The 21730-nt window shown below is 45.9% G+C and overlaps 1 protein-coding gene across 2 annotated transcripts in view; it reads right to left on the bottom strand.

Moving 5' to 3' along the window:
• arhgef25b (Rho guanine nucleotide exchange factor (GEF) 25b) overlaps positions 1-21730 on the bottom strand; it is a 38519-nt gene that overhangs the window by 15704 nt on the left and 1085 nt on the right. Inside the window, exons 2-4 of one of the 2 annotated variants that reach the window (XM_083770918.1) lie at positions 21527-21626; positions 712-1034; positions 498-596 (exon numbers count right to left, since the gene is read on the bottom strand). In XM_083770918.1, the coding sequence (XP_083627044.1) occupies positions 498-596; positions 712-1034; positions 21527-21626 (522 nt within the window). Of the gene's footprint in view, positions 1-497; positions 597-711; positions 1035-10776; positions 11207-21526; positions 21627-21730 lie in introns of those variants that run through there. The other variant, XM_083770919.1, reaches the window with a different exon arrangement.

The following is a 21730-nucleotide window of genomic DNA, read 5'->3' as shown; positions in this document are numbered from 1 at the left end:
CTACTATACAATCAAACAAATCTGTATACAAGATCATTTCAGATTTCATTGACGGTCACATTATTATTGTGTCATCAATATCGTTGAAAATAATCGTGATTATTTTGAGATCGGTTCAATTCCGATAAGGCTGTTTTCGATACGCTACCGATTATATTGTTCTTCTCTGTGTCATTGCGGCCCAATACGACCTCCACTGACTTCCAGTATCACATTATTAAAGTTTTAAATAGTAAAATATTTCAAAAAGTATCAAAACATTATGCGAAAATATGATACTAAAACTGTGTTTGAAATGGAGGCAGGTGTAAAGAAAATCACAACGTTGTTGTGTGCCTAACCTATTACTGACCAATGCATGACAAACGTGTGTATGCATTGCATCATGCCCATTCATGTGCGAGCAAGAAATGCATATCCAGGCTGAAAGAAAGAAAGAAAGAAAGAAAGAAAAAAAGAAAGAAAGAAAGAAAGAAAGAAAGAAAGAGTTCCATTACCTGACTGTGTGCATCTTGCAGAAGGTCAAATGAGGGTGTTTGACTGAGTGTTTGAAGTGCAGAAAGCGCTGTAGGAGACAGCGGACCATCATGCCTCTCCTGTACAAGACAAAATCGATTGGCAGACATGAGAGACACATAACAAATATGCACAACAAATTGAACCCCTCATGCATCTTAAAAATAGGTTTGAAATGGTTTCACTGAATCTCACCGTGTCTGTCTGTATTATGGGGAGGATGGTATAGTTGTCAGGCTGTTCAATGGTCCTTCCCTGAGTTTGCCCGTCGGGGAGGATGGCAGAGGGAGACTTCCCTTCTGCCTTGGTCATTAGCTTATCACCCTTACCCCCTCCACCTCCCCTGGCTTCAGAGCTGAGCTTGCGAACTGGGTTGGTGAGCCACTTCTTCAGGGCACTGACGGCGTGCCGTGATCCTCCCGGTGAGGACTGCGAGCTGGAGGTGCCTGAGGCCTGGAGAGGCATAGGGCCGACCGTGGGAGGGATGCTTCCCTCGCTCCCTGCTGCAGAGTAGGATTCTACCCGAGTGGGAGAGAGAAACAGATGGAAAAAGATCATGTGAAATTCTATGAGGGTGGGTTAAAAGTGAAATAGCTAATTATAGGGTATAGAAATGCTCTTAGGTCAGATACTGTAGACTGTGGATCTCTGTACAAAAATGTAGTTCAATTTCCTGCTTTAAGCCCTAACAGTAACTTCGGCAACTGCAGTTACTGTGCCTGCCAGGCCTGAATGATTAACAACACAGAGAAAATATTGCTCTGATAGGTAACATCTGGTATATCAAAGGAGTAAAGAGGCAGCTGAGTCCCATTTTCAAGTGTCTTGAAACCTTTGGTGTCAACAACCAAAGTCGGTGTCAGGAGATGTGCTGTAATATCAAGCCAATATTCAGACGCGTGAATAATATGCCTTATCTATACCCACTACTGCAGTGTATCTCAATTAATAATAACTTTAACATCGGCAAAGCAAAATGCATCGTTGAAGAAGTCAAATCAAGTCACATGTATTTATATTTCATATATACAGAGCTTCAAAATCAACCATGACAAAACGTGTCAACAATTTGGATTTTTTTTTAAATAAAATCAGTAATAATCAAGTAATAAGAATGCACTATTTATTAGAATTCTGCATCTGCACCCAGAATCACAGTCACTGGATATCAGTTGTAAGTTAAACCCTACTGGAAACTTGTTTTGCAATATCGGATATAATCGGATAAACGGATATCGGCCAAACTTTCAATATTGTGCATCCCCAGCAGGAACATATTAAATAGCTAATTAATTACATAAGATCAATTAAAACATAATGAATAAAGCAACAGTACAATAAAAAAGGTAGTACTATATGTTAAGAGTACACTTTGAACCTAGCTAAACGCTTTGTGAAAATAAATATGTTTTCAGTCTGCTTTTAACCCATTAAAACTGGGAAAGCATCATCATTTTACCTTTTCTTTTTGCTTTTCAGAAATAGCAGATGTATAAGCTTGAGCTTGAGAATTCTAGAGAGTATAGGACTGTACTATAGTGACTGAAGGGCCCATAACCTGTTTAGAATTTATTCTAGGTTTAGAGAGGATACCTTTATATCTGATACATTTGACGTTACTATATTACATTACATTATATTACAGCATATATTCTAATAGAAAGTGGATGATGAGAAAAGCATGAAAAGAATCATTAAGCCAGCCAGAGAGAGGGATCAGATTCAGTCAGCACATCTCAGACATTTCCTGAATCCTGAACTTGTGTGATCCAAAGGTATTCCTGATTGACCTGTCATGTCCTATCCTCCTATAAAGGTATAAAGTGATGGCTTCATGCATGAGCCATCACTCGTTTACACCGCAGAAGGATTCAGCTTTCAGTCTAAAGCCTGTGGATTATGGAAATGGGTACAACAAGCTCAAACATACTGTTCTAATTAAATACCCTGACATTAACATTTCATTATATTCTGCTGAAGCAGACCGTTTCAGGAATCCTATGTTGTCACTCTATAGCCACCCCCCAGAAGAAGCCCACATTTGCTGTCAGCACTTTTATTTTAAAAAGAAAAAAGCTGAGGGCCTTGGAGAAAAACTGAGACAGATATTTGGGAGAACATTGTCCAAGTGTTCAAGGAGGCACCGCATTGACAGTAAAAAGAAAGCCTATAATAATATGGGACCTACCCTCCACTGTCATCATCTCAATTCTCCTCTTGCTTTATCCTGCGGAAAACCATGCCAGCGGGAAGTGAATTTCCTCACTGTCTGCACCCGACCCCATGGACATCAGTAGTGGTGGAAAGTAACTAAGTACATTTACTCAAGTACTGTACTTAAGTACAATTGAGGTAGTTATACTTAATTTGAGTATTTCCAATTTTCATTATTTCTACTTCTACTCCCCTACATATCAGAGGCAAAAAAAATACTTTTACTCCAATACCTTTATTTGAAAACTTACTTACTAGTTACTTTGTAGATTTTGATTATTATTACAAAGTATTACATTGCACCGCAATGTGACGTGTCCATTGTGAGCTTGTAGATCTGCAGTTTTCAAAACATTTGAAAACTTGAAATGGACATTCTGCACAATGAGTACTTTCTATTTTGTTAATTTGAATTCCAGACTTTTAGTTGTAACAGAGTAGTTCTACATTGCAGCATTGATTTGATACTTTTACTTAAGTAAGAGACGTGAGTACTTTTTCCACCACTGATGATCATGTGTACTATTATGAAATATGGCCTCAGCTGCCTGACTGACAGTGACAAAACATTTATCTGCATAAGCATATTGATAACCATGACACAATGATTGTCCACTACTGTATCAACTGACTGTATGCACAATATGATATGAGATGTATATGCTTGTTCCTGCTCATTGTGTGCTTATCTTCGTTTCCATAATCTGCTAGGACGTCATCTTATCCACTGTCCTTACTGTATTTCTCTGTGTGTAATAAACTTCAGAAGATATGTGTAATACCTCGCTGTGTTGGCATGTGTTCTCCGTGCCTGCGACTCAATGGATCCTCACCCACCACCCCACGGTTTAGAATGGAGACTTCTAGAGGAGTTATAGATGGTCGCCCAAAGATCACAACATATACTATGTCTATGAACATGCTATATCACACCTTGGGTCACACATTATCAGTCTACTTCGCAAAACACTGCAGTTATCACTGGTGCTGTGGGTCTCAAACTTTTTCATCTCAGATCACGCCTGAATTACATTGGTTACTTTATAGAACTTTACATTTACGTCAAATTACTGTACGTAAATATGTAAATCTTTCCCCCTGAGATACAGTATACGTGTAACAAGGAAAACTTGAGAGAAAAGTTTGTTTCCATTTCGGCAGATTGAAAATAACTTTATACTTGACATTTAACAGTGGTTAAATGTCAAGTATACCCCAGCATCCCTCTTCTGGGGGAACAAAAATAGCAGATCTACAAGCTCACAGCTCGTAGATTGGCTATGTTTGGCGAGGAGGTTTGGTGGTCCATCTTAATCAGGTCCATCCGGTTTAAGTGGTTAAACTGAAGTGATATTGATCAATTCCAAATATTATCAAAGTATTCTGCGGCACCCATGGACCCATGCACAGCTACTCTGATTAAAATGAATCCTTCATTACTTTGCTGTTGTCCAGTGAGCAACACAAACTCATTTCTGTAATGGGATGTGTAGAACAGCAAGTCGGATTATGAGGGAGGGAGGGGAGGGACTGGATGGGTTTAGTGGCTGCGGTGGGAGTGCAGGGTGGTGGCAGGGTGGTGGGAGTGGGTGGTGGTAGGGCGGTGGGTGGTGGTAGGGCAGTGGGTGGTGGTATGATGTTGGAGTGTGTGGTGGCAGTATACTATAATAGAGTGTGTTGTATAGGCATATCTGCTCAGCTGGACTGCAGCCTTTGAGCAATAGACTGTGTAATATGTACTGGATTTGATACACCTGTTTGCAAGCTAGTGACATTAAAAGCAAGTGACATTAAAAGTCCATAGACTTGGCTGTTATTTGACGTCACGTGGGGTGCTGTTTTTTACATCATTAGACTTGGCTGCCATATGACGTAACTTCTGAAAGCCAGACGGTGGGGATCAAGCTTGAATATTTCAGTAGCAATCCTTACATTCACTCTACACTGGGAACATAGCCGCCATGATAACAACCTTATTTTAACAATGTCAAAGGAATGCTACCGACAACTAGCCTGGGTAACCTGGTTTCCAACCTGAACTCAAGATAACCGACAAATGATTCCACCAATACTTCAACCATATACTGAACAGTATTCATTTAAGCTGGATGTTGTCTGATATGGATTTGTCAAGGCCAATAAAACATTCAGATATTTTGGAGAAAAGGGAGGCAGATATCAACATCTCCCTCAAAGATTCCAATATTCATATTTAATGTACAGTATCTGAAAAGGTATTTGATTCCACTGTCTTCACGTGTTTTATTTTCTACTCTTATTTTACATTTCAAGCTCCACAGTAGTGGTTGAAATGTTCCTTCTTGTGTATTCAAAATATATTTTTAGAAAGATAGTATTACAATGGATAACATCATCAACAATGTGCATAATTAATGCTTAAATGTAGAAAAATAATCTGCCATACTGGTGAAGTGGTGATGCCTGTAGTCGCTGATTCTGATATGATAGTATATATTGTATATCAGTCCAATATATCAAATAACCTCTAGGCATGTATGTTGATGCTTACAGTACAAATATCTCTTATCACAACGGGCCAGCGGCTGTAATGTTCTCCTCTATAGCTTACATTTGTGATGACGCTTTTAGTGTCTGCTCATATAAAGCCACTAACAGCCATCTTGTGACACAGCAGGACAGGTACCTCTGCTGTGGAAACGGTGCAAGGTTTTCCACAAACACATCAACATTCTCTCTGAACCCACTCTTAATGGTGCTTAATGGTCAGTGTGACGTGCAAAGCAGAGCTGAAGAAACATGGTGAGCGACTCAGGCTCATGGTGTTTGTTTGAGGTGCTTATGTAATGGACCCTTTTCCCACACAGCAACAGCTGGATCGGCATATGGATCACAACCACAATGTCAGCAGCGTGTGTAAGCTTGCTTGCTTGTGTAAATGCCACATGAGCATGTGCGTGTGACTGTGTGTATACAGTAGGCTATACTGTGTGTGTGTGTGTGTGTGTGTGTGTGTGTGTGTGTGTGTGCGTGCGTGCGTGCGTGCGTGCGTGCGTGCGTGCGTGCGTGCGTGCGTGCGTGCGTGTGTGTGTGTGTGTGTGTGCGTGTGTGTGTGTGTGTGTGTGTGCGTGTGTGTGTGTGTGTGTCTGTGTGCACAAAAAACTACAAACAAACAAGGTTTAGTCACATAAGTAGAAGAACAACAATGAAGGTCCTCAACGAAACAGAATGATTAAGAATTCTGTATTATGCTCAGCATGCTCACTGTAACACGGATGGTCTGAGACGCATACTGTAACTGCCAGTGTGACTGCATACTGTAACTGTACCCATTACCCTGCCAGTGTGACTGCATACTGTAACTGTACCCATTACCCTGCCAGTGTGACTGCATACTGTAACTGTACACATTACCCTGCCAGTGTGACTGCATACTGTAACTGTACACATTACCCTGCCAGTGTGACTGCATACTGTAACTGTACACATTACCCTGCCAGTGTGACTGCATACTGTAACTGTAACTGTACACATTACCCCGCCAGTGTGACTAGCAGTCTGTCCTTTTTAAATTGGAAGTGGAACTTGTATTGTGACAGAGACAACCCTGTCCCCGACAAACCTATTTTTCAGATTGGTTTAATTGACTGATTGATTGAATACTCCATTAGCAGGATTGTTAAAACAAGTATAGTAGGCTACAGTCAAAGGTTTATGCTAAAAGGATGACGTAAGAACTTAGCCCCAGGGGGCTCGTTTTCATTGTGGTTCATTGTACTCAATTCATCAGTCAAATAGAACATACTGTATAATACACTGGTTCTCAAACACTGGGTTGGGATCAACCGAAAGACAGAGACGACCCTCTTGCGGTCTGTGATGTATGGTGGTCTTTCTCTACCACAGAGATGGTTAGGAGACACATCCACACAGTGCTCCGTGTTCCCCGCTCAACCCCCATAAATGGTCATGGTCAGTAACAGCAGTACTTATTTAGATGCTGTGGGAACTCGGAACACCACTTCAAATGTCGCGACACTGCCCCAGGTCTAATGATCTCTATAGCTCCATTGCACGTTGCATGTCTGGGTTGCATTTTGTGGTTGTCCAAGTCCGATCCTATCATCCTATCCTATACCAGTGGTTCTCAAACATGTTTGGCTCAGGTCTCCCCTGTAAATAACTTTTTCATCCATGGCACCCTTGAATTACATTGTTATTACTTTAGCCTTTTGTCAAATTAACGGTATTTAAATATGCATGTTTCCATTACAACAGACTGAAAATAACTTACTGCTTTATACCAGCATTCCAATTCCGGGGGGAACATTCACCAACATTAGCCTGTATATCTATTTTTGGTGAAGAGACTTGGTGTACTGTAGGCCCTAAAAGAACGCACCAAGTAGAGTTTAACACCGGTCTGTTTTACTAAGCATAGAGGGTCTATGCTATGTGGTTAAACTGAAGTGACATTGATGAATTTCAAATATTATCAAAGTATTCTGAGGCACCCCTGGACTTGCGTTAAGGCCCACGGCACCCACTTTGAGATGCCCCGTCCTATCCTACAAGTTACAACTGCACTACAGGCACAGACGATCTGTTGACCAGCTCTCTCCATCCCTCCCCATCTTCGGCAGCTCTCATTGCCTCACTTGAGGGCAAGTAGAAGTCTATAAAGAGGGTCAGAGCTGGTGCATGCCATTAGATGAAGTCATCATCATCATTGCAATAAAGCGCAGGCTTATTGGCACTCCAATTGCCCAGTCTCACTTCCTCTTGGAATCTTGCCAAGGAAAATACCTCACAGTCTGCACTCCTCTCATCCCTAAAATATATAGATTTCCATATACATCTACTAACTGCTTGTTCTGTGTACAATGAAGAAACCCAATCAAGCCTCCACAGACCCACTTTAGAAGCACAGTTTACGTGCTCAGGTTTTTGTACACCACGGACCGGGTCTTTGGACTGACTCCATTCAGCTCACAACTCACAAGACTTGGCACGGACACACAAAGTCATTGACCATATTCGAACAGCGACCATTTTGCTATTACATCATACTCGGAGAGGGGTGGGTTGGCCACCATATGAATATGGTCAATTTCCTTTTTATTTGGCTCATTTGTACACATGATGGTAATGGTGATGATGACCTCACATGCACACTGTTGCGGACTAATGGACTATTAGTCACAGGGGGGCTTATGTACTAGACTAGAGTGATTTATGTGTTATGTGATGGTTAGACTGCTGCTGGAGGGACTTGAAATATTTTTCAGACCATGTCTCCGACACACATCCACACGGTATCCAGTGGAGTCTCACTATGTTTATAAACAGTACGCTGAATATACTGCCAAATGAAAGGAGGGACAGAGATGAGAGAGGGAACATTTATCGACGCGACAGTGAAGAGGGTTTAAGGTCTTCAGGATGAAAGTAGAGCACGGCCAGTAAGAGGAGAGAAAAGAGGAAGACAAGGGTCAAAAACGGAGGGAAAACATAAAATAAATTAAGAGTCTGACCACTTTATGTTCCTCCGGACTCCCTGCTGAGACTCTAGACAACTGAATGGGGAAATAAAAGGCAGAAGAGAAAGATATATTAGATAGAAAACCAGAGTGTTGGTGAGATGGGTCTGTACTGGTTGTCATTGCAGAAGGTCACCTAAACTCTCACACAAATACACTCAACGAGTCCGACACATCAAAAGAAGACATTTCTCCCAGCGGGATGCACATTCAAGAATTATAATAATAAATAAAAACACATCTCTCCAATAGCTTATCCATATAGATAAGATGAGTCGGTATTCTTGCAAATATATTCAGTGATTTCACTTAATTAAAATATCACTTATTTCTTTGTTTTGTTGTGATAATCCTCCCTACTATGGAGTGTGCTGGCCATATAAGGAGTTCCTCCCTGTCCTCAGTTAACCCCTGGGGGTCAAAAAACCTTAGGTTTCGTTTTTGACTCTCTATCCTGATTGGACGAAAGGCTGGGTCCCACAGCCAAAAACGAAACCTAAGGTTTTTTGAGTGAAATCACTGAATATACCTTTAAGCAAGGCAAAATTGGTCGGAATGAATGTAATCCTATAACTTTCATTTAGACACATGTACACATGTGTTCCATTTGCAGAGCTTGTGTCTGTCAGTGAAACACAGAATAGAGAAGAGCTGTTCTATAATCACCCTCTGCCAACTGGAACAACAGAGGATTTAAACTAAGGTTGGGACACTGGTGTGTGTCTGTGTGTGTGTGTGTGTGTGTGTGTGTGTGTGTGTGTGTGTGTGTGTGTGTGTGTGTGTGTGTGTGTGTGTGTGTGTGAGCGCACACACATGCACATGTTCTCGTCCTGTAACAGTACCAGAATATTGTAAAAAGGGGTAAAGAAAGTATTGCCTAAAATACTCGTTTACTGTTTACAAACGGTATAGAATATGAAAACCTATTTGACACTACATTGTTATGACTCATGAGTCAAGACTATACAACTATACACATGTATATAAATATACATTCTGTTTATTCTATTCTAAGTAAATGTACCATTAATGCCAGATTTGACTACTGAGAAACAGTGATTAGAGGCATCTCAATATGTGATTAAAATCAGGGGTGGATTGGATTGGATGAATTTAGGAAGAAAATCATATATCGGAATGGAATATGAAAAATTGGAATAATACATGTTCAGCACATGACTCCACAGATAAAACTGTACATTTTGGACAAAAGTCCAAGTAGTTTTTCAAGAAAATGCTAAATAGTGGAAAATGTAGTTGGGTGGAAATTAGTGTGAACCTTTTTTTTTTTACCACCTACGGTTCAAGACGTATAGGCCAAAACATAAAGCATAAAGTCTGGTATAGCGCCACCGCGAGGCGGTACCGGGGTACCTGGTGGTACCAAGGCTAAAGCACTAATTGGTTTTCATCAGTTGACACCCCGATAGAGAGAGAACATTGGCCTTTTTCAAATGGCGGCCATTGAAAACATGGGAAATCCACCCCTGAGTACATAACATAATCAAATGATCAAAATGGCCATTTGAATATGCTCAATAATAACACTTTTATCAACCGTCTCCAGAAATGTTGTTTCTTGTTTCTTTTCTGGCTGACCAAAATATAGAAAAGGAAGTAAATCAGTGTTGGCAATGGGCATGTGCGTGTGTGTGTGTGTGTGTGTGTGTGTGTGTGTGTGTGTGTGTGTGTGTGTGTGTGTTGTGCGTCTGTGCATGTGTGTGTGTGTGTGGGGGGGGGGGGGGCTTCTTAAGCCTTGCTTTTTGAGGAAAGGAATGTTGAGAGTGACTCAGTGACTCCTGCGTTTCCATGATTCAATGATCCAAGAGCAGCACATTCCGAGACATTGCAGAGTTCCAGATGTTGGTCTGTCTCTCACTTTCTGTTTGGACCCGTAAGTTACGCCAGCGACCGGAGCTGTATATGTGTCACAGACTCACATACACAACCAAACAAACACTGTGTATACTGAAGTGTAAACACGGAATTCAAATGGATCTACCTCTGTGATCTTGTGATGGCTGCTCAACTCTACAAAAGAAAAAAGTTGCTCAAGAACACTTTCTCCTAAAATCCTCATCAATTTCCTCCTGAATTCTATGACTTAACAACATCCACCGCATAAAATGTTTTACATGTCACTTCTCTGTTCTCTGTCCCCTCTCATATCAGCAGCATAATAACCGGTGAAAGGTCAGAAAAGTAACTTAATGGCAAAAGCCGTTTAGGGGATGCAGTGCCCCATGGTTCCTCAAGGTCAGTAGTAGTACTCTGACTTCAGAAACAAGTCTCTGCATGACAGTGTGACACACTCCATCTCTGCATGTCAATTTATTGCACACATCCCCAGTGGTGTCTGACCTATGAGCAGATGGATTAACGGGAAAAGCTTGACTCTGTATGATCTGCATATTCATACACTGGTGACATGCTGTGCTACATACTGCAAACAAACTGCATTCAACTCCATCACACCACAGTGGCTGTGACTGATCTCTCCCTGAACAGTGGCACGTGCCATGCTTACCTGTGACACGGGCGTAGCAGCAGCCACATTTGGTGACAACTTTTTGGAACAGGTGTGGGCAGGCACATTCCCGTTTGTGACGACCGCCTTTCATGCTGATCCCCGCCCGTTTGTCTTGACAGGGGCCGACATAGCACAGCTAGGGCACGACACACACGCCCGTGAACACGCTCTCACGCAATCAAAGGATGGTATGTATTCCTGTGGTAATCCTGTAAGTAACTGGAACAGCCCCCCACACACCAAAGTCTTAACCGCTCTCCTCCACTCACAATGTTGTCCGCGGTGAAGACAGGTCTGAATGCTGTCAGGAGTCAGGACACCATCATGTTTTGAAGACAGAGATGGAATCAAAACTATCAAGACAAGAGAGACAATGCTCTCCAACACTCACTTGATTACTGACTCACTTAACCCACTGTGTGGTCAATATAGTGAGCAAAGGATTGTGAGAGGGAGCAAAAGTGAGTGAGAGAGAGAGATTGAGAAAAGCTGGGAGAGGGGAGGGGATGACTCTCTCTCCCTGCATCCCGGTCCCACCTACTCTCACTGCTTCTCCCTCCCTTTCTGCTCTCACCCCTCCCATTGCCTCTGCTCTGGGTTCACCATGACCATAACATCCATTCTCTTTTTGTCATCATAGCCTAGGTACTCTCATAGCATGTGTTAGTAAAGCTAGATATATTTGTGGTGAGCGTAAATAAAATGAAATCTGTCTGTCTGCCTATCAAGCAATAAAAGTGGAAACTCACACACACCGTTAACTGAGCAAGTAGATTGCAGGCAGGCTGATTTAATCTCAAAGCTCATAAATAGATGCTCTTCCAAGCACAGCTGTCCAATCCTGTAGCAGCAGCATGTAGTGCGCTCCAATTAGATTTATGTATAAACCTATGCGACCCCTTACATGCCTTGGCATGTAAACAGCAAAAAGGTTAACAGAGGTATAGTTTTAGGAATATGTCTAATATCTTCTGCTGTTTATGTTCGCATAAACAAACACACATATACTGTACACACTGGGGCGGCAGTGGCTCGGGAAGTACAGTACCTATAGCTGCCCAAAATAATTGAGTGGTCATAGAGTGCTGTCCTGTTTCCCACAGAAACCAGCGATTCCCAATGCATCAGCTGGGCAAGTGGGCCCCAAATAATTGTACAACGGCAGTCTTGGAATCCAAAGGTTCCAGGTTCCATTCCCGGCTCCTCCTGGCAAAGTGTCAATGTGGTTGCTTGCATGGTTTCCTCTGCCATCAGTGTGTGAATAGGTGAATGTAAACGTGCTTTGGAGAAAGGCGCTATACATTTTGTTAATTTACCATTTTCACACACACGCACCGCATAGGTTGACTAGCATAACCCTGCAATCACAATCTACCCAGGAGATTATAGCTATAAAAATATCAAAATGCTCTTGGTCCTTTGGTCATCTACTTAAGCCCCTTTAAAAGCCCTGCTTAAATAACAAACCCAGAGAGCTGAAAAACCCGGACCTTGCCAAAATGTGAGCTGTATATGTGAGTGTGTGTGTGTGTGTGTGTGTGTGTGTGTGTGTGTGTGTGTGTGTGTGTGTGTGTGTGTGTGTGTGTGTGTGTGTGTGTGTGTGTGTGTGTGTGTGTGTGTGTCTGTATCTGTGTTGTGTTTACATTACATGCATGCAGTGTGTATGTCTTAAATAAAATTAGCCAATAGCTACTAGTGGATCAGTTCTCAGTTTCAGCCAATCCTTTCGGGTAGAGGGCCATGTGCGGCCTGAGAATTGATTGTCTCGTTCTGCACAGTAAATAAATAGTTAAATAAATAAATAAATGAAAATAACTTAATAAATACAAATACAAGTACAAGCACTGAGTAAACAGTTTGATTAAACAGACCACCAACAACGTCTAATCTTCCAAATCAATCCCCCCAGCAAAAGAAGCACCTTGCAACAATTAAAAAATAAAAAGCCATGTGTCTTGGTTTGCAATCTTTCTGTTGAAATCAAATAAACTCACCTGCTAGAAGATATGGTGTCTGGCATGAGAAGTTGATTAGACACAACACACGGTGACGACAAGCATTATGTAATGGTGAAAACTCTGCCACTGTCTCTCTCTCTCTCTCTCTCTCTCTTCTGCTCTGTGTCTCTCTCTCTCGTTTCTCTCACCCTGTTGCACTATTATTTGTGATTTAATCCACCAACTACGTCAATTGAGCAGCCTTTTTCTGGCAAAATTATAGTGGTTCTCAAACATTTTCATGTCAAGGACCCCCAAACTTATTTGGCCACCGGCCACCCATTTGAAAATATTTCTGCCAGTGCCAGAGAACATGGGTACCACTCTGTCCTGTCTTTCCAAAACTCTTGAATTAATTGTTTCTAACCATCTCTCTCTCTCTAGCAATCACAGAATAACCTGTGGATCCCAAGTCGGTTCACTCCGATTCTCACAGATTCTCTACATGCCGTCACGGTCTCCTGCTCCGTCCTCATTCATCTTGACCTATCTGCACTTTCTGCAGCATTTGACAACGTCAACCACCAGCTTCTCCTGGTCACCCTTTCTGATTCTGAGTCTGACCTTAATTGCCATCTTATAGAATGCCATTGTTGTTGTTCCGGACGACACTTCCACCGATACCGTCTCTGCCTTATAGGTTGTGACCAGGCTTTTCTCTTCGCAGGTGAGTAAGCCTGGGACTGAGGCTAGGACAGGACAGGCAGCTATCCTTGCAGTGATCACTCAATCCTGTATGCACTGTAAAACATCTGGAGGATCAGACCATTCTTCACCAAGGAGTCTGCCCAGTTCCTTATCCAAGCCTCACATTCATCTCCAGGATTGACAATTAAATTGCAACTCCCTTCTTTCTGGTCTGCCAGCATGCTCACTCGAACGCGTAGGCTACGCTGATTCAGAATATGCCAAGGCATACCACCTGCATAGTCCTTAGACTTCCCTAAACTTTCCCATCTCCCCCTTCTGTGTTCCCTTCACTGGTTTTCTGCCTGCATCCAATTCAAAACACTGGTGATGACCTACAAAACAATCAAGGGCATGTTGAACCCTAGCAAACCTACTTCATGTCAAAACAGGTGAGCATTCTGCAAAAGATATCAGGTCTACAAGACCAAACCATGTTGCACTGTGATGCAGGGCAAAAACGAGTGTATACCATATAGACCCCAGCTGGGACATACCCCCAGGGCTTAACTTAAGGACAACTCCCTTTCCCACACTTTGTTCAGCTAACAGAGGACGTCTGTCCCTCCCTGTGACAATTGTGAACAGCATTTTTGTATCTATTGATTTGAGTGTTGCTCAAATTATGTTTTCTGGTTGTCTTTGTGAATAGCCTACTGTAAACAAATGATAACCCAATCACCCTCGGTTGGATAAGCTCTGGCGGACAAATGTGTTCTTGCAGTTTACAATTAGTAAGTAAAAGCATAATTATTCAAAACAGCAGCAATTTAGTAGCTACCATCATGCATGTCTATAAGTAGCCTATCTTTTCGGAAAAAACCACATGACATAGGCAGATAGGCTTAATCCATCCAACCAAGTTGGGCATCATTCTCAAGCAACATTGAGCGCCACGTGTTCTCACAAAAACGCTCTCCTGTCTCCCCGCCGACAGTGGTCATTCACTGGCCTCAATGGCCGCTCTGAGCCTCTGACTACCTAATGACTTCCTTCTAGTCAGATGCCGCCCCACTATGGATGAATTAAGTAGTGCACCTGCAGTCTATTATGCATTGCATTGTGTAGTAGAGCTATTTCGCTCAGACAAAAGATTTAAGTAGTAGTTATATTAAAGTCTACTCGTGAATCAATTCACTATGGGTTATGTCCATTCTTGGACGTAAGACAGAAGAAATCTTATACACTCACGTTCTAATAATATTAGGACGGGCTTTTTACGTCATGACGCAGTGCACGCAGGTCCCTCCCCCGAGGGTATAACACCTGCACTGCCGTCTGGGCGTCATTCGTTTTCTTCTTCTGCGTTGAGACAGACAAGCTAATCACTAAGGAAAGACCAAACTTCTAAACGAATCTCAAACAGGACGAGTGATAAGTAAGTTTTGCTCGGTACCGCGAGGTGAAATTTGAGTTTTTCGATAGTGCTAAGCCACACTCACGAAGAAAGAAAAAGAAGGATATTGCTGTTTGTCGCCGTGTTCGACCGGACCAAACAGAACAATTTTCCCGACACGTGTAGCTCGCTAGAAGCAGCTAACACCGTTAAGCTAAACGCTAGCCCAGTTCGAAACAAGCTAGCGTTAGCATCCACTGTCGAGGTTTAAGAAGCCCACAGAACTCTCCCCTGTCGAGGTTTAATAAGCCCACAGAACTCTCCTCGCTGAAGAACTAGAAGTTCCGCAGGAATGGCGGAAGAGACGGCAAGGTCTAAGGCAGAGGGCCGCCGCTATCGTAGGGGAGCCATCCCCCTACCCCAGAAGCTCTGCCAGACGGAGCACTGCGGGAACCTGATGTCGGGGATGGATCGGCACACCAAGTGCCTATACTGCCTGGGACTACCACACGCTGAGGAAGCGGTGAGTCTCCCAGGAAAATGCCCCATGTGTGTGGAAACTTCCCACCACATGAAGCAGAGACGCCGAAAGCGGGCCCGTCATTATTTCCTCTCCGCGATTGACGACCTCCTCGTCGAGGAAGGCGAGTTCGACGAAGAGGAAGAGGAGTATGACGACCCCCCTGCTGTTCTCCCGCCACCGCCGGCTCCGAACGTCCACTCGGATGTCTACGCTAGACTGGGGGCTAGGCCACGTGCTAACAGCCGCGACGCCTCCACCAGCACGGCTTTTCTTTCCGCGGCTCCAGCAGCCGCCTGTTCAAGCACAGCGGCGGTGCTGGGCGACCTACCCTGGCCTCCCCTTCCCTCCGCCACGGAGGGCCGCTCCTGGGGCGGGCTAATGGATGAGCAGGCTCTCGTCAACGACTACGAAGACGAGGAGGGTCACTTCAACTGGGACGAGTACGATGATGGTGCTCAGTACGACGGTGCGGAGCAGGCTCAGACAGCCCCCGTTCCGTACGACGACGACGCCGTGGCCGTGCTCATGGACATCGCACAAGCCCTCCCACCTGCCGTGGCTCAGGCGGCTCCGATAGCGGCCGCCAACGCACCACAGGTTTTAGCGGCGCCCGTCGAAGCAGCCCCAATACCCGACCTGCTCCCCCGGGACGAGACGGAGCTGCTCGCTATATATATGACCGCGGCTCTCAGATGCGGACGGCCATGGCCAGCACCAGCCGCGCCCACTAACCCAGCACAAGCTCTACTATGGCAGGGCGTTAAGGCGGTCGCCGCCAAAACACCGTACAAACATGTGCTACCCTATGCGGAGGGAGTGAGGGAATTCCTCACTCTCACGTGGGCACGTCCTAATGCGGCTGATCCACCCCGAAGCAGAGGCGCCTTCTCGGTCGATACAGCAGACCCCAAGGTGGCGGGACTAGACGGCATACCAGAGGCCGAGCGTCTGTTGGCGGGGTATCTAGTCAACCCGACACGGCCCCAGTACGGACCCGTCGGAAGAGACCCCGTTTTCCCAGATTCGAAAGACAAAGCGGCGTCGGCATCGATCAGACGAATCTACAATCACCTCGCCGCCATAGCTAAAGCCTTGAACGCCGAAGCGCTCCTACAGGGCTCCCTCACGGTGCTGCTGGAGATGGCTGGAGACGCCCCCACAGCTGAGCAACAGGCAGAGGTGAGACGTCTCAACGACGAGGCCAAGCTCTTGACAAGAAACGCCGTTGAGTCCCTGGGCAGGGCCATGACTTTGTGCGTCATGCAAGAGCGTACACGGTGGGCGGATATTTTTCCCACAACCGGGACACTCCGCGCCACCCTCCTGGACAGACCGATAACACCAGTCGACAACACTGTTCCGAGGGTCTTCAATGCCCCTACGGACCTGTTCCAGGGAGCCCTGGCGGAGCTCATTGCCTCTGGGGAGAGCAGCAAGAGAAACGCGGAGGGGCTGCGTCATCTCCAAGAAACAAGGCAAGCTGCCCCACCACACCGCCCGCCAACAAATAGCCCAGCCCGTCCACCGACCGAACGAGGCCATTCAAGGGTGCCATGGAGGTACCGCACTGAGCGGGGACAAGCTCGCGGTCAGTCCACTGATAGAGCGGCAGCTGGCCGCGCTCGCGGCCCGTCACGGGACTACGTCCCTCGGGGAGCTCCCCGTGGCAGGGGCGCCTACCGCGGGCGAGGACGTGGCCGCGCCAGATAGCGTGAGAGACTTTTTCCCGGGGGGAACCAGAGAACCGTTCCCCCCGTGCCCGGGGGTTCGAACCCGGCTCTGTTTGTAGAGGCCACGGGCCCCACATCGGAGCCAGCGGTAAAACGAGCGAGAATGTTGCCCACAATAAGAGACAAAGACACTGTGAACATTCCGCCGAAAAAAGTTGTTGTTGCTACTGTTTTGAAACATGCAAATGCACTTATTTTGTACGAAAAATGTTTGATGAGTGTAAAACCTTATTTGAACATAAAGCGTTTGATTACATCAATGCCTCGTATATTGCCACAAAACAAAATAAAACAACAAACTCGAACCCATATGGGCATTATGAGCCCGCCGCGGAAGGAGTCGCTAGGCCTCCAAACAGCGGTGGGACAGTGCTTAAGCACGGGTATCATGAGCCCACCGCGCAGAGAGCTACCAGGCCTCTCGACAGCGGTGGGACAGGGCCTCGGCACGGGCAATATGAGCCCGCCGCAGAGAGAACCACTAGGCTTCTCTACAGCGGCGGGACAGTGCTTAGGCACGGACATTATAAGCTCGCCGCGGAGGGGACCACTAGGCCTCTCGACAGCGGCGAGACGGTACTCTGGCCCGGTAGCAAGCATCAAGCTAGCTGCGGGCTGGAAACAACAAGGCCGGAAATTCTCCTCGCCAACCCGGTTAGGCAAAGAGAGAATCCCACCACAGGAGTACCGTGTCCGTTACGTCCCCAGGCCACTAGGGAGTGCCATTACTCCACTAGTATCACGGCCCATACTAGAGAACCCTCTGACACAATGCTTCCATCAATGGGAGCAGTGTGGAGCGTCCCCTTGGGTATTACGCACAGTGAAGACGGGTTACAAACTACAGTTTGCGAAACCGCCCCCCAAGTTTGGGAAAATAATTCTCTCTCAAGTGAGAGGACAGGCAGCGGAGGTGCTTCGGACCGAGATCCTCGAATTACTAGCCAAGAGGGCCGTCAGAGAGGTCCCCTTAGACCAACAAAACAACGGTTTCTACAGCCGCTATTTTCTGGTCAAGAAGAAGGGGGGGGGGCTGCGATCAATACTGGATCTCAGAGCCCTCAACAAATACCTCAGAATTTTCAAATTCAAAATGCTGACGGCAGCGACTCTACTACGTTCTCTGCGCCAGGGCGACTGGTACACCAGTATCGATCTCAAAGACGCTTATTTCCATATCCCGATTTATCCGCCACACAGGAAGTTCCTGCGATTTGGATTCGAAGGGAAGATATACGAATATATGGTTCTCCCATTCGGGATGTCACTATCCCCCAGGGTATTCGTAAAATGCACCCAAGCGGCATTAGCCCCTCTGTGTCACCAAGGAGCTCGTATTGTCTCTTACATAGACGACCTCCTGCTGTGCGCAAGTTCGCCAGCAGAGGCGCTGATCTGCACAAAACTCGTGATGGATCAGCTGTCCTCCCTGGGTTTCACTATAAATCATGCGAAGAGTACGATGACGCCTACCCAATCGATAGATTACATAGGCATAGCATTAAACTCCCTCTCCTTCTCGGCCAGACTGAGCCAGGAGAGGGTGGAATCGTTTCTCAAATGCACGGCGCTATTCAGAACAGGGAACAGGGTGCCGTTCAGCGTGTGTCTGCGGATGGCAGGACTCATGGCATCTGCCATATCACTGATACGTCTAGGCAGGCTATATATGAGACCGTTCCAAGAATGGATGCGGTCCCTACGTATCCCTACCAGCCGCCGGCATCAGAGAGTCAGAGTGACGGCGGGATGCGTTCAGGCTCTCAAATGGTGGGAAAACAGAGCCACGCTCACAGAAGGTGTCCCTATGGGGATAATCACCTCCAGGAAAGTGGTCACGACGGACGCCAGCATGTCGGGATGGGGCGCCACGTTAGACGGTATGGCGACCAGGGGGGTGTGGGACGGTGCTCTGAGGAACGCCCACATCAATTACCTAGAACTGATGGCAGTACTACTAGCACTGCGTCAATTCAATCCTTTCATTCATGGTCGCCACGTCCTAGTGAGGACGGACAACACCACTACGATGTGTTATATCAACAAGCAGGGCGGACTCAAATCCAGGACCCTGCATTTACTAGCCCACAGACTAATCACGTGGTGCGACACACATCTCCTCTCGATCAGAGCATGTCACGTACCGGGGCTCCTGAATGCAGGAGCGGACCTGCTATCCAGGGGCCAGCTCCGCTATGCGGATTGGTCTCTCCACCCGGAGGTGGCAGACCAGTTATGGGACAGGTTCGGCAGGGCCAAAGTGGACCTGTTTGCATCGGCAGGGAACACGAAATGCCATCTGTTCTTCTCCATCAAGGGGAGCTCGTCACTAGGGCTAGATGCACTAGCTCACGAGTGGCCGCGGGACCTGCTCTATGCCTTCCCTCCCTTGTCACTAATACGACCCACCTTGGACAGAGTGAGAACTCAGGGCCTGAAGGTGGTTCTCATAGCCCCAGCATGGGGGTCGTGGAGGTCAGAGATAGCCTCCCTCCTATACGACCAGGCGTGGCAGCTTCCGCTACGGAAGGATCTGCTCACACAGGCAGGGTACGAGATATTTCATCCTTGCCCCCAGACCCTGGACCTATGGGCTTGGCCCGTGAGAGGCTGAATTTAAGTGCTGAGGGCCTACCCCCGAACGTGATAGCCACAATTCAGGGGGCTAGGGCCAGGTCCACTAGGAAACAATACGATGTTGCCTGGAAGGTTTTCGAGCGATGGTGCGCAGGGGGACCAGTCCGGGAATTACCATTCCAGGCCTCAGTGAGAACGGTTCTGACCTTCCTACAGGGACTGCTGGACGATGGGAAATCCCAATCCTCAATTAAGGTCAATCTGGCAGCTATTTCAGCATGTCATATTGGTATGGGGGATAAAGCCCTGAGTGAACACCCGCTCATACGACAGTATATGAGGGGGGTTCGGAAGGCCCGTCCGGTTACTAGATCCATGGTTCCTCCTTGGGACCTGTCATTAGTGTTAGACGCCCTGACAAGGGCGCCTTTTGAACCACTGGAGTCAGTAGATTGGAAATTCCTGACCCTGAAAACCGTTCTTCTATTGGCTCTCACTACAGCTAAAAGAGTTAGTGATCTACAGGCGCTCTCAGTGAGCCCTGATTGCACTATCTTTAGTGAAGATAGAATGAGGGTCACAGTAAAACCAAACCCGGCCTTCATACCAAAGAATTCAAGCCTGGCTAGTGTTCCGGTGGATCTAAGGTCTTTTCACCCACCTCCATTTAGGGAGGAGGAGGACGAGAGGTTGCACTGTCTATGCCCAGTACGAGCCCTGCGGACGTACATGAATAGGGTGGCCCGATTCAGAAAGGGTAGCCAGCTGTTTGTGGCCTGGGGTGCCAGCGCAAAGGGAAAACCGGTCACTAAGGTACGGTTGTCCCAATGGATTGTAGAGGCCATACAGATGGCCTACTCTACGGCTGGGGTGGTGCCACCGGTGGGGTTGAGGGCACACTCCACCAGGGGTATCTCTGCATCCTGGGCGCTCTATAAAGGTATTTCGATACAGGATGTCTGTACGGCGGCAAGTTGGTCCTCGCCGTCGACCTTTGCCAGGTTCTACAACCTGGATGTGACAGAACCGTCTGTGGCACATGCGGTCCTGCAGGTTGCTTCCCGCTGAAGCATGTCCTCTAGAATATATAGATGTTTAGACACTTATATGTATAGAGAATTTATAAATATGATATATATGTATTTTGAGTACATATATATATATATATATGGCTATATTTGACTACATAAGTGGTAAAATAGCCGACCTAGCTCCATATGCACGATAGTCTGTATATTAACAGCTAGGATAAGGGCCAGGGATTCATAGGTGATTGCGACCATCTATGAGTCAGGCCTCAGAGCACATAAGATGACATGGTTCATCAGCTCCTTAAAATAGGGATAAGGGACCGTATGGACCAGGGGTCTGTTTCGGTCCCACCTCCTATAAGTCATTAGGTCTGTGACCTCTTGACCTCAACATTGTTGTCTCATAAGGGATGTGGCCATCACATCTGTGATGTCACAGCCCGGAGGGGACACATGAGGATGGGTATGTTTTCTCAGTGATTTGAAGGGAGTTCATTAGGTCTCCCATAGTGAATTGATTCACGAGTAGACTTTAATATAACTGGAGGTTATGCAATAACCATGGTTATATAAAGGATATGAGTGAATCAATTCACCAAATTGCCCTTCTAGCTTGTCAACGGCAAAAGGAGAAAGTATTACCGAATGACGCCCAGACGGCAGTGCAGGTGTTATACCCTCGGGGGAGGGACCTGCGTGCACTGCGTCATGACGTAAAAAGCCCGTCCTAATATTATTAGAACGTGAGTGTATAAGATTTCTTCTGTCTTACGTCCAAGAATGGACATAACCCATAGTGAATTGATTCACTCATATCCTTTATATAACCATGGTTATTGCATAACCTCCAGTTTTAGCCGCATTACCATGATAAGGTGGTGCTTTCAGATTACTGGGCCTCCTGGTCCACTTGAGCCTCATCTCAGCAAGCCAACCATCCTCTCGATCACTACTGGTCTGTGAACTCTTCAAGACAGACAAAAAGAAAGACATGACAAACCTGTGCAACTTGCAAGTGAATCTGTGTGAGTTAATATCCTTGCATGTATAGCTTTTCATGATGGGATGCA

Source organism: Protomyctophum parallelum (assembly GCF_964188405.1).
Source record: "Protomyctophum parallelum genome assembly, chromosome: 8".
Lineage (NCBI taxonomy): Eukaryota > Metazoa > Chordata > Actinopteri > Myctophiformes > Myctophidae > Protomyctophum > Protomyctophum parallelum.
Note: the sequence above shows the minus strand (reverse complement) of the source record. Positions and strands in the feature narration are given on the sequence as shown.